Below are 14,258 nucleotides of genomic sequence, written 5' to 3'. Positions count from 1 at the left end.
TCCGATGTTGCCGATGACAACTGGATCCACCCCAGCTCTGGTCAGGAGCTTATCTACACATCCAGAGAGGTTTCTTACTTGTGCTCCAGGTAGGCAACAGACCATGCGAGACTCCATGTCAGTACAGACCTGATTCTTCACCCCGCTGACAATTGAGTCCCCTGCTATCACCACGATCTATTTACGAGGTTTTGGTTTACGATTAGGAGCCTGTTGGGCTCCTCTGTTCTGCCTACCATCTCAGAGATTTCATGTTCGTTGCCCCGCATTGCTAGATGTTCTAAATGGTTGAACACTTCCAAGTCTAGAGATGATGCCCCCGGACAGTGTGCACTTTATACCCTGCGCTTCCTTCCCACGGTCACCTACCTCTCTTTCTGGTCTGCAGTCTCAACCCGTGGTTCTCTTGCGGTGCACACTACCTCCCTACAGGACATCTGCCAATTCTCTACAACATCGCAGGGCAGCAACCCCCTTCTCACTTTCAAACAAACCTTGTTCCCGAGGTATCGGATTAGCTGGCATTTCTAGCATATCAATACCTCAGGGAGCAACTGTCCGCGAGTCCAAACACAAGGCAAGACTGACATTGCAGAGTCTACATTATTATACCTCCGGGGGTGGGGGAGGGAAGAACTACTGAAGATTAGTGGTGTATTTGTTTTAATTCTTAAAAGTAAACTACTGTTTATACTACTACTTTGTTTCCTGGGTACCAGATAATGCCGAACGATTAGTGTGTGCTTGGACCTTCTAGATATGCGTCCCCTGATCGATTAGCATTCTCCGCCAGAAAACTATACCGCGAAGAGATTCTTCGTGCCGCCATGTTAGGCTTACAACAACTTCCCTACTATATAATTATATATAGTATAATTATATACTATATAATTATAGTATATATTAATTATAGGGGGTATCCTTTGCGACACATGTAAGGCGACGAAACACAATTTATAAAAGTAGCTGCGTTCAAAATTTAAAACTGAACAAACGAAAACGGAACAAATGAACGCTACAACCAAACTCTTTCTTACACTCTCACACTCAACCAATCAGTGCACACAGTATGCCAACACGAATAGCAGCACAACACGGAAGTTTCGGGAGAGAGAATTTCAGCAGTAAATTCCCCTTTCGACTGACTTTCGATTTTAGGTTCCGACGGAGAGAAGCTGCCGGCAAGAGAGCGAGTTGTTTCGATGTTGCGGGTACTCAGGTGAGAGAAGCATGAAAAATTTTCTGACGGATAATCTCAGTCAATGTTTCCTAACCTTTATTAGCCCATCTCCGCTCTAAAGCACTTTCATACTTGCCAACGTCCCTCTTTCCGGGCCCCAATAATGTAAAGACATGTTTTCCATATGACAGCATGAGAAAAATTATTCTGCTTTAATTTTTTTTAAATCTTTAAACCGAGATTACACAGAAACTATGCGCGGTACAGCAACATCAATATCAATATGATCCTTGAGCTTCATGGTTTTTAGTAAAATTTGAAATATCTGGTTCAAGCTGTGACAACAAAGCTTTAAATCCCCACGCCTAACAATGTCCAAGCGGTTTCTGTTTTTTGTTTTGTGAGAGTATGCGGTTCACTGCACTGAACTAACTCACTTTCAACAAGGTAGGAGGATGGAAATACAATGGAGAGCAGTTAGGCTCTTTTCCAAAGACCAGGAAACTTCGTATCACAGTGAAACCACACAGCACCAAAGCCGATATTTTTGAAAAACATTTTTGCTTCTTCATCATTCTGAATTCCGATGGTATAGTACAGTACAGGAGCGGTACAGTATAGGGACTCAGGTGATCCGAAGGTGCCTAGAGCAGGGATCCAAGTGAGGACTGGCAGGAAGTGAAGGGCAGGGGAAGCTGTTCAGGAAGCAGAGGCAAGGCTACGTCACAGGAGGCTGGTGGGAGTGGTCATATGATGCCGAGCTGGGCTAGGATCATTTCCAACTTTTAAATGGACACCATCAGAGGGAAGGAAAGGCGCCATCTAGTTCAGGAGGAGGTAAGAGCAGCAGTGGAGGAGACGAAAACCTGCAAGGCGGTGGGAATAAAGCAACAGGGAGTTTGGACAAGATGAGAGAATGTGGTTGAGAGGAAAGTGACATGGGCTGAGCTTTGGAAAGCCGAGCCACACTGCATCCAATTTCTCATCCAGGCAGTGTACGATATGATTCCAAGCCCATCAAACCTGAACAGATGGGGCAAAAAAGAGTAATCTGCGTGCCCACTGTGCTCCAAGGGAGGAACCTTGGAGCACATCCTCAGCGGCTGCACAAAGTCACTTGATGAGAGACGGTACCGATGAAGGCATGATCAGGTCCTCAAGACCATCGCTGAAGTCATCAGTGCAGGAGTGGAGTGGGCGAAGCGGTCCCGACCCTCCAAGCAGGCCATTCCCTTTGTCAGAGCTGGGGAGCAGCCAATACCCACCAAAATAACATCTGCAGGTATCCTGACCTCTGCAAGGGACTGGCAGCTGTTGGTGAACCTCAAACGCAGCTGAAGTCCCCCAACCATATCGCAGCCACCACCCTGCGACCAGACATTGTCCTTGTGTCTGAGTCTACCAAGCAGGTGGTGCCGCTGGAGCTGACAGTCCCATGGGAAGATCGCTAGGAAGAGGCCTTTGAAAGGGAGCTCTCCAACTATGCGGGACTGGTCAGCAACTGTCAGCAGGCTGGGTGGAGAGCCAGGTGTTTCCCAGTGGAGGTTGGATGTAGGGGATTCACAGCCCGTTCTTTGGCCAGAGCCCTCAGCAATTTGGTCATCGAGGGAGAGAGGAAGTGGAGAGCCATTTGACCTTATCCAGCTGTCCCGCATCTTCCACTGGGGAGAAAGTTACAACACGTACAAAGGCATACCTGACTGGCTGACACAACATTCCTAAGTTGGACAACATGGCTCTTTATCTTTAGCTAAAACAAAAAATACTATTACTAACAGGACACTCTGCTTTTGCAGAAAAGTGCTGAAATAAAACCTTGAGAACATGTATCAAGTATGGCTCCAGCATCGACACCTTCAATCAGTATGGATGCATCAGAGATTGGTTCCAGAATCCTTCAGGAATAGCGTTTTGCCTTTAATACACTGATTGGAACGTGTTCTCACCGAAATGTTAGGCCAATCTTTTACTAGGTCTCACCATATTGCTTCTTCTCCTCTGTTTGATTGAACGCTGACTTACTTTCCAAAGATTTTCCTGTCCCACATAGTCTCGCGTGAAATATCTATCTTTTCTACGGTCGTGAGGGTCCGGTCCATCCGGAATCCGCGTTCCGGGTCTCGATCCGGTCCGAGTGCTCCGGACTCCGGGTCCTGCAGTTGCCCCTCCCATCACCCGTGATGGCTCAAGGAGCCACACCTGTAACTCATTGAGCTACAGGTGTTTATAAGGGGCCTTGGGACTGGGACCAGGCGGGTGGTCGTTTTGTTCTGTATCCTGTTCTACCCTGGTTGCTGGACTGTTCTGTATATGCTCTATCCGGTTGGTCTTGTTCCCCTGCTTCTCTCCTGTGCGCTGGTCCCGCGGTTCCGCCTTATTCTCCTTGCTTGCGCTGCCACGCTGTCGGTTGCCTTTCCCAATTTACCGGTGTATCACGGTAGTACTGCTGTTCACCCTGGACCCAGCATCCTACCCGTTGCCTCCATTGGGCGGGTCCAGCCGGACTGCCGCTGCCCGGCGGGGGTTCTGCCCTCTCCTACCCGTTGCTTCCGTTGGGCAGGTCCGGCCGGACTGCTGCTGCCCGGCGGGGTTCTGCCCCCTCCTACCCGTTGTTTCCGTCGGGCAGGTCCAGCCGGACTGCTGCTGCCCGGCGGGGGTTCTGCCCCCTCTTACCCGTTGTTTCCGTCGGGCAGGTCCGGCCGGACTGCTGCTGCCCGGCGGGGTTCTGCTCCCTCCTACCCGTTGTTTCCGTCGGGCAGGTCCGGCCGGACTGCTGCTGTCCAGCGGGGTTCTGCCCCCTCCTACCCGTTGTTTCCGTCGGGCAGGTCCTACCCCTTCCACCTATTGCTCCCCAAGGGTTGTGCCCTGCACCTGCCCAGGTGTCTGCGACTGGCCCAGGCCTCTGTGTTTTCTGCCTGGGAGGCGGCCCTGCCCGGGATCCATGCGGCCTGTCGTAGGGACTCCTACCCTTGCCTCCCTTTGATTCCCATGGACTGTGCCCCGCACCTGCCCAGGTGTCCGCAACTGGCCCAGGCTTCTGTGTTCCTGCCTGGGAGGTGGCCCTGCCCGGGATCCCTGTGGCCTGCCATGAGGAATCTGCCTGCCGGCCTGCCATAAGGGACCTGCCTGCCCTGAACTGTGGGACCTGCCTGCCCCGAACTCCGGGAGCCTGCCTGACACTCTATCTACCTGAACCCCAGCTCTACCCTTAAATGCCATGGCATCCCCATCCTGTCCTCCCCCTCGTACTTCAGTGTCTGCGTCCTGCATTTGGGTCCATCCGGCCCCCGTTCCTGACAACAGTTGCAGTAGAAAGTATTGGTCGCTCTATTGCCAAAACACCCTTTTCAGCAGCATTGCAGGTCCTATAGGTGGGTTGTGGTTCTCAACATAGGTGTCATGTTTAGCTGAAACATTATCCAGTCAGATCAGCTTGAATGGTTTTCACCTAATTCCTCAAAATCTGTCTGTGGCATCAGGGGTCACTTTAGCCTCAAAAGCTACCTCTGAAGACATTACATGAGGAAATCTGCAGATGCTGGAAATTCAAACAACACACACAAAATGCTGGTGGAACACAGTAGGCCAGGCAGCATCTATGAGGAGAAGCACTGTCGACGTTTTGGGCTGAGACCTTTCGTCAGGACTAACTGAAAGGAAAGATAGTAAGAGATTTCAAATCTCTTACTATCTTTCGTTTCAGTTAGTCCTGACGAAGAGACTCGGCCCGAAACGTCGACAGTGCTTCTCCTCATAGATGCTGCCTGGCTTGCTGTGCTCTGAAGACATTACTCAGCTTTTGGAAATGTTCCATTTCTCAGTCGTGTTTCCCCCTCTCTAACTTCTCTTAGTAACCCGGTAAAACATGGAGGAGGGTGCATCTTGTGGGTCATTCAAATACATGCAGCAATCATGTCACGTGACAGCACTCCCTTCACAACTTCGTACACCCTCTAACAATTTCTCTGACAGATGAATACCCCTTTTGTGATACAAGCAGTGCAGCCAAAGCCTCATATTTGTCTTCCCCATCAGTTGTAGGCTTAACTCCAGAAAACATTTTCAGCCAATGAGAACTTCTCACATCAGACAACTCCTTTCCCTCACTTCACAGAAATGAGAACAACTTGACTTTAAAATCTTCACCATCAGCCACATTCCCCCGCCTCTCCAGAGATGTGAACTGACCATGGCCCCGTCTCTACCCCATTGGGCAGTGCGACTTCAATCACGTCACTGGTAATCTTGTTGCAAGGGAGGGCACTGGGAGCAGACTCAAATGCAAGACACAGACACTGAAGTACTGGGAACAGTACTAAGATTATCCAGAAAGCAAGAGAGGTCGAGTGGAAACGACGCTGGACATGGACACGGGCCCTGAACGAGACAAGGACACCGGGCCTGGGCTAGGACTCAAACTAGGAAAGCGGGACCTGGACAAGAAACTCGTAACTAGGAGCCTGGACTAGGACTCCGAGCCAGAGACTGGACAGGGATCCAGAACATGGGTCTTGACTCGGGCGCGGAACCCAGATGCAGGCGAGGACTCAGGACTAGGATCAGACTAGACACAAGATAGTACTGGGAATACAAAGCCTTGGCTTGGACTGGACAAGGTTCTTGGATGTGGCTTGGACTGGATGAGGTACTCCAGCACAGAACGAGGAATCTCCAGCACCGGTCTGGGCGAGGAACTCCTGGGCTGGGTGAAGAACACGGACTGGATAAGGACACGAAGCTCTGACTTGGACAGGGCTGAAACACGATTCCTGGACTAGGTCTTGGAACACAGCCTTGGACTTGAGCACAGGAACACAGAGCCGGGACCCTTCCTTGGAAACAGGACATAGGGCCTGGACTTGTACACGGAACACAGAGCCAGGACCCCTTCTTCAGAACAGGACTTAGGACCGGGGCTCCACACAGAGTCAGGAACCCTCCTTGGGGTCAGGACGTAGGGCCGGGACTCTTCTTTGACACGGACGCTAAACGCAGGGACACAAAGAGACAGTTCCAAACTGAATGATAGATAGTTCCTTATCTTGGCGTGGCAAGGCTCTGGTCTCACTCAAGTGGTTGAACTTGATGGTGATACAGGCGAGGACACAGGCAAGGTTGCAGGCAACGGTAACAGATGAAGGTTAGTGCCGAAGTAACTGTCAAGATACACTGCTGAAGTAATTGCCAGCGATTCAGAAGGGAGGGGAGAGAGATAAAACAGTCCAGTGGGGAATCCCTGGTTTGCAGAGGTATTTATGTGCCAGTCCAAATTGCAAATCAGGTGCCTCAATTAAGGCACCCAACGGAACAAGGGAAAAAACAGAAGACCTGGAATACGGACGAAATGGACCGGATCTGAACTGGAATACAGATTTCACGGACCGGACCATGACAAGTCTGGACTAACGACGTCCATACCAGCAGATTGGTAAAAATACCATTCAATCAGTGTAACTTTCCCTACTTTTACAGAACACAGCACTCTAAGTAGCAGTTCATTGGGAATTTGAATATCGACCCTGCACACAACAAAAGCATTGCTTGAGGATATGTTCTTTGAATTGCACCAAACATTAAGCCCTGCAGCAACCATAATAAAGTACTTTAATTAAGATGTACCTCACTTTCCACAAACACCAGTTTAAACACTAGCTTAGCACACAGATAAACCACTTAATGAATCCTTATACAGTATTCAAGCATTCACACAGCATCTGAATGCCTGAAGACCCCTACAAATGTAACCCTCTCACTGGGTCTCGAATACAAACTTATAGAAAAGGAAAAGAAAATTAACTGGGCTGATTACAGTTCATCCAGTGCAATGTGCACATAAACAATGGAGCTCATTTCTGGAGACGTCAGGTGTATTACTTTACTCACGCACCAAAGCTAAAACACTATTATTAAACGGACACAGTGATTTTGCAGAAAATTATTTAAATAAAAATACCTCATAGCACAGCAGTAGAAATCTTAACCAGGGCATTACAATTAAATAATTTAGGACTGTACAGATAGAAGATAGACAAAGAAAACAGAGAGAAGATTTGAAAAAGGTTTGCAAAATCTGCAAGGCTTTTTCCACTGAGGTTGGGTGGGACAACAACTAGAGGACATGGTTTAAGGGTGAAAGGTAAGCTTTCAGGGGAACATAAGGGGAAGCTTCTACACTCAGAGGGTTGTGAGAGTGTGGAATGAACTACCTGACCAAGGGGTACATGCAAGCTTGATTTCAAAGATTAAGAGAAGTTTGGATTTGTACGTTGATAGTAAGGAGATGGAGGGCAATAATCCCAGTTAGGTTGATAGGAGTAGGCAATTTAAATGTCTTCTGCATGGACTAGGAGGGTCTGCTCTGTGCAGTACCTCTCTATGACTCTATAACAGGAAACGCTTCAAACAGCAATTCAGTATATATTTAGGGGCGAGTAGAGTCAGAGGGGAAGAGGAAAAATTGAAAGCATCTATCTTTCTACATATAATTGGTAAAGGTATTTTGGACACCTACAACAGCTTTCAAGTTGATGAGGCAAACTTTAAATCGGACACTCTGATGACAAAATTTGGGGAGAATTTTGTCCCAAGTGAAAAAGTTATGTTTGAGAGATACATGTTCTTCTCCTATGAAAAGAAAGAAAATATTAGCTTTGACCAATACTTAGCTGGGCTTCACACACTGAGTTAGTCCTGTGACTTTGGAAACTTGAGAGACTCACTAGTCAAAGACAAAATAGTTTGTGGAATCCCAATAATAGGCTCAAAGAAAGCAATCAATATTCATGCCATCAGGATGGAGAATACCCAGATGAAAGAAAGTATTTGCTCCTCCACCCTGAGGGTGGCCTCATCTTGGCACAAGAGCACATCCTGGATGGGTTTGTCAGAACGGGAATGGGAATTGGAATTTAAATGTTTGGCCGCCAGAAAGTACCACATCTGGCGTATGGTGTAGAGGTGCTCAATGAAGTCATCCTCATATTTACAATGGGTCTCACCAGCAGAGAGGAGTCCACTCCGGGAGCAGAGGACACAATTTACGAACTCAACAGATTCGCAGATGAAGTGTTGTCTCACCTGGAAGGACTGTTTATGGCCCTGAATGACAGACAGACAGACATACTTTATTGATCCCAAGGGAAGTTGGGTTTCGTTACAGCCGCACCAACCAAGAATAGTGTAGAAATATAGCAATATAAAACCATAAATAATTAAATAATAATAGGTAAATTATGCCAAGTGGAAATAAGTCCAGGACCAGCCTATTGGCTTAGGGTGTCTGACACTCCGAGGGAGGAGTTGTAAAGTTTGATGGCCACAGGCAGAAGTGACTTCCTATGGACGCTCAGTGTTACATCTCGGTGGAATGAGTCTCTGGCTGAACGTACTCCTGTGCCTAACCAATACATTATGGAATGGATGGGAGACACAGCATCCTCTTTTCGGACAGCACCGTCAGAGAGTCCAGTTCCACCCCCACAACATCACTGGCTTTACGAATGAGTTTATTGATTCTGTTGGTGTCTGCTACCCTCAGCCTGCTGCCCCAGCACACAACAGCAAACATGATAGCACTGGCCACCACAGACAGAAGTGAGGGCAGAGGTGTTTGGGCATGTGTAGCACTTGGGCCACTTGCAGGGAAACAAAATGCATTGAGGGAGATTGCTGGGGAGGGAGGAATAGACAAGTGAATCACAGAGGGTGTGATCCCTGCAGAAATTGAAGGGGAGAAGATAAAGATAGTTTAGTGGTAGGATCCCTTTGAAGTTAGCAGAGGTTGCGGTGGATAATGTGTTGGATACTCTGGCTGATGGGGTGGTATGCAAGGACAAGGGGAAATCTGTCACTATTAGGGCAGTGGGAAAATGGGGTGAGCTTGGATGAAAGAGAAGTGGAGATATGGGTGAGGGCAGCATCAATGATAAAGGGAAGGAAACTCCAAATTTAAAAGGACGAGGACATCTCTGATGTCCCGGAATGGAAAACCACATCCTGGGAACTGATGAGGCAGAGGAAAAGAAACTGAGAAAAGGGAATACTATTTTTAAAAGAGGCATTTTTAAAACGAGTATAGAACATAGAACAGTACTGCACCGAAACAGGCTCTTCAGCTGACAATGTTGTGCTGAACCAGCTAGAAAGCAAATCAAAAATACCCAAACACTAATCCCTCCTACCTACACCATGTCTATATCCCTCCATCTTCCTTCCATCCACGTGCTTATCTAAATCTCTCTTAAAAACCTCAAATGTATTTGCATCCACCACACTCAGTAACAAACCTACACCCCACATATCCTTTGAACCTACCCCTTCTCACCTTCAACATATGCCCCCTTTTTCAAACATGTCTACTCCCTATCTATTTTATATATGCCTCTCATAATTTTGTAAACCTCTGTCAGATCTCCTCCCAGCCTCCACCGCTCCAGAAAATTATGGTTGAAAATGCATAGGTTTATTAAAGATATCGGTCGACTTTCTCTTCAGAGATGGAGACATTGAGATCAAGAAAGTGGAGGGAGGTGTCAGAGATGGACCAAGTGAATTTATGTGCAGTGTGGAAGTTAGAAGCAAAATAGATATAATTGCTGAGTTCAGCATGGGTGCACTAAGCAGCACCAACACAGTCATCAAAGTAGCGGAGGAAGAGTTGGGGAGTAAAATGGGCAAGGTTTCAAACATAAACTGTTCTACATAGATGGTAAAGAGGCACACATAGCTTGAGCCCATATGAATGCCCATAGCTACCCCTTGGGTTCAGAGAAAGTGGGAGTTCAAAATTCAAAGTAAATGCATTATCAGAGTATATACATGTCACCACATACAACCCTGAGATTATCTTCCTGCGAGCATACTTAGCAAATCAAAAGTTTTTAGCATACTGGCTTTCATCAGTTAGTGCACTAAGTTTGAACTGGATCATTACACTACATTTGTACAAAGCATTAGTGTGGTCAGATGGAGTACTGTAAACATCAGGAACTGCAAACTGGAGAAGCTGAAGGAAATAATTTCAGGGTGAGGACCAGTTCTGTCAGACAGAGGAGGGAGATGGTGGAGGAGAATTGGATGGTTCTTTTGTCAAGAGACAAGCAGGGGGCTCTGAGACCTTCCTGATGGGGGATAGACGATTATTGACAGAGTCTCTAGCATGAATATTCCTGGAATTGGCAGTCACTCCGACCGAAATTGGATCCTGCCTACTGGAGTATGAGAGTTTCTAGAGAGTGGTGAGGATTTCCCAAAGCATGTTGTCAGGTCTCCCTACAGTTGCTCCCTGGTAGGCCAATGTGGTTTGCAGACATTCGTAGTCTGCTGAGTTCATGATGTCTCAATCATGCTGTTACATGAGACATGTGGTTGGTGGTTAACCCAAGTGCAGAGTAAGGTCCAGAATTATTTCAAACTCAACATAAACAAGATGATACAAACAAAATCCAAAGGCAAAATCATAAACAGTAGTACTACAAATGGAACTCCTATGATTGAGCACTGAGTGCTCAGCATGAGGCTTTTTAGTACAGACTTTCCATGAAGGAATGTGGCCAGCAATAATTGGCAGTCTGAGTGTCTGAGGGACAGTGGCAGATAACCATACTCCAGGGAATTGGAGCGCTGGATCTTGGAGGCCTGCCGCTGTTCAGTCAGGACCATGACAATATCACAACAGATCCCTTGGAGTGTGTAACAGAAGGGTTCTTTGGGGTGTTATATTGTACAGCAGTAGACTCCCAGGAGTGAGCTACAGGCTGAGACCTAATCCAGGGGTTTGGAGCTTTCTGTATTAAACAGATCACTGGGACTGCTTTAGAGGCTTGAATTTAATGCAGGGATTTGGGGACTTAATATGTTGAATAACAGATTCCCAAGAGTGAATTATAGGTCTTAATCTATTCCAGGTGTTCAGAGGGAGTATATATAAATTAACAAATCCCCAGCAACGATGTGGAGGCTGGGATACAATACATGGTATTGGGGGCTGGTATATACAATAGATTAACATTTACTCTTATTCAATCTGTGTGTGATTCTCTTGCTCTGACCTTGTAGCTATTTCTCAAATGGACAGTCAGATGACAACAAACAGAAGTTGGGGAAACCCATGCCACTGGTTTATAACATAGACAGGAAGCTGCAGCTGAACCCAGAGGCTCTACAGGTCCTCCAGTCCATCGAGGTTCCAATGGTTGTTGTGGTTATGGTTGGTGCTGCTCGTACAGGGAAGTCCTACCTCATGAACTGTCTCGCGGGAGACAAGAAGGGTAAGGGCAGTGGCTGTAAACTTCCACCTGTAACCTTTCACCTCTGTTTACTATCTGTCTTGCAGAAATTATCCTGAGACCAGGGACACAGAACACACTTGCATTGCCAAGCTGTCAACAGTGGGAAATGTACTGGAGACATCTGCTGGTGTCACATTGGTGTTCTCATCACTGTTTTGGACAACTGATCTAGAGAAATCTGAGGAACTTAAACTGCATGCTTGCCTCATATCTTGAATGCAGAGAACACACTGGTCTCATTAATAGCGACCAGAGTTACTTGCTATAACACTGACTCTGCATTGACCATCAATTGTCCTTTTTCACAAATTCTACAACAATCAAATTTTATTCTTCCCATGTTCCCAACAATTCCTCTCAAACTCTATCCCTCACTCACAAACGAGGGATAGGATACTCACAATCTGCACGTCTTTGGGCTATGGAAGATCACAGATCCACTTATGTTCTTGCAAAGTTTACCTCTCTGTCTCTCTCCCTCTGCAGGATTCACAGTGGATTCAACCCTCCAGACTCACACCAAAGGAATCTGGATGTGGTGTCGATCCCTCCCTGAGAGACCCAATGAGGCCCTCCTGTTGTTGGACACTGAAGGTCTTGGAGATGCTGAGAAGGTCAGACCCTCCCTCTCAACTATCCCCCTCCTCAGAACAGTGGTTTCTTTCTTTTCAAATCTTTTATTATTATTATTATTATTATTATTATTATTATTATTATTATTATTATTATTATTATTTTTTTATTCAAAAATACACAGGTACATCAAAGTAACAACACTTACAATGCCTCAAAAAAATTATCTTAAAGATTGAAAATTTTTGTGACTAAGAAAAACCCTACTAAACAAGAAAAGTGAGGAAAAAAAAGAAACCCATTGAGGGCACAATCCCAGAGCCATGTGTCATATAGAAAGCTTCTAAAAATAAACATCAAACTGTCAACAAGAAGAAAAAATATATCAAAACAAAATTTACACTTAGATCATGGAGGAAATCTATCAGTTAACTGAAATGATAGTAACGAGCAAATGAGCCCCATCTCTTCTCAAAATCAAATAAAGGTTCAAAGGTTCGACTTTTAATTTTCTCCAAACTGAGACACAGCATCACTTGAAAGAACCATTGTGACAAAGTAGGAGCAGATATATCCTTCCATTTCAACAAAATGGCCCTCCTAGCTATCAATGTAACAAACGCAATAACATGTTGGTCAGACAGAGAAATACCATGAATATTTTGAGGAATTATTCCAAAAAGCACAGTCAATTTATTAGGTTGTAAATTGATTCTAAGTGCTTTAGAAATTGTCAAAAAGACTGACTTTCAGAACAGTTTTAATATAGAACATGACCAGAACATATGTGTCAGTGTAGCTATCTCAGTTTTACATCTATCACAATACTTGTCAACATTGGGAAATATTTTAGAAAGTCTCTCTTTTGTCCAATGGTAACGATGCACAATTTTAAATTGAATCAGTGAATGACAAGCACAGACCAATGAAGAGTTATCCAATTTCAGAATCCGCATCCATTCCTCCCATATAAAAGTCAAATTGAGTTCTTTCTCCCAATCCTCTTTAATCTTAAGTAAAGGACACATCCCATTGTAATAATAAATTATAAATTCTTCCAATAGAACCTTTCATCAAGGGGTTCATATTCATAATAGTATCTAACAAGTCAGCCTCCAATATATAAGGAAAATTTCTTAAATATTTTTGTAAAAAATGTCTAACTTGAAGATATTGTAAAAAATGTGAATATGAAAGAGAATATTTATCGACTAATTGTTCAAAAGACATCAATCTGCCTTCTTTAAATAAGTCCAAAAAAGACTTAATACCTTTATTTTTCTAAAGTCAAAAAATTGGATCACTCCAGGAAGGTTTAAAACAGTAATTACAATAAATTATACTACAAAATTTAAATTTTTTAAGATTAAAAAATTGCAGAACTGGAGCCAAATATGTAAAGAGTGCTTAACCACAAGATATAAATTTAAATTAGCAACTTTAGCTAATTGTATAGGTAGAGCAACTCCTAATAACGAAGTTAAATAAAACTGTTTCACAGCTCTCAGTTCCAGGTCTACCCAGATTAGCCGATCATTCCTATCACCCCAATATAACCAAAAGGACATATATCGCAAATTAACAGCCCAATAATACATTATTAGATTAGGCAAAGCGAGACCTCCGTCCTTTTCCAACTTTTGTATATGATTTTTACTTATCCTTGGTCTTTTATTATCCCAAATAATCATCAGTTATCAACTGATAATAAGTTATCAACTCCTTTTTGATCGATTTTGTGTTGATCTAATTATGGAGGCATTTACACCCTGATAATAGAGAATATTCTTTCTTTTCACATGTCCACAAAAACTATTCGAGGATTGATTATATTATAATTGATCCCCACCTTTTGCCTCATGTTAAAAACTGTGAATATGACGCTATTGCTATATCCGATCATGCACCTTTGAGTTTATCCTTTGAATTTGATTATGTCATTTTTGTCCGTCCACCATGGCACATGTCTCAGACTTTACTGCAAAACTCTGATTTTATCAGTTTTATTGAAAGCCAGATAAAAGATTTTTTTCTTTTTAATGATGTAGGAGGTATGTCTAAATTAATTATATGGGATACATTCAAAGCATTTTTACATGGTTAGATTATTTCTTATTCAGCTAAACTCAAAAAACAGACAAAAGCAGAATTAGATAAAATTTCAAAACAAATTAAAGATTTAGATAATGTCTATGCGGTTTCCCCTAATATTGACT

General features: G+C 44.6%; 1 protein-coding gene across 2 annotated transcripts in view; it reads left to right on the top strand.

Moving 5' to 3' along the window:
* The first annotated feature begins 1,109 nt into the window (after positions 1-1,109).
* LOC140719373 (guanylate-binding protein 1-like) overlaps positions 1,110-14,258 on the top strand; it is a 31,632-nt gene continuing 18,483 nt past the window's right edge. Inside the window, exons 1-3 of one of the 2 annotated variants that reach the window (XM_073033972.1) lie at positions 1,110-1,219; positions 11,237-11,448; positions 11,956-12,083. In XM_073033972.1, the coding sequence (XP_072890073.1) occupies positions 1,203-1,219; positions 11,237-11,448; positions 11,956-12,083 (357 nt within the window). In that variant the 5' untranslated portion in view covers positions 1,110-1,202. The remainder of the gene's footprint in view (positions 1,220-11,236; positions 11,449-11,955; positions 12,084-14,258) is intronic. The other variant, XM_073033973.1, reaches the window with a different exon arrangement.

Source organism: Hemitrygon akajei, chromosome 31, assembly GCF_048418815.1.
Source record: "Hemitrygon akajei chromosome 31, sHemAka1.3, whole genome shotgun sequence".
In the NCBI taxonomy this organism is placed as follows: domain Eukaryota; kingdom Metazoa; phylum Chordata; class Chondrichthyes; order Myliobatiformes; family Dasyatidae; genus Hemitrygon; species Hemitrygon akajei.
Note: the sequence above shows the minus strand (reverse complement) of the source record. Positions and strands in the feature narration are given on the sequence as shown.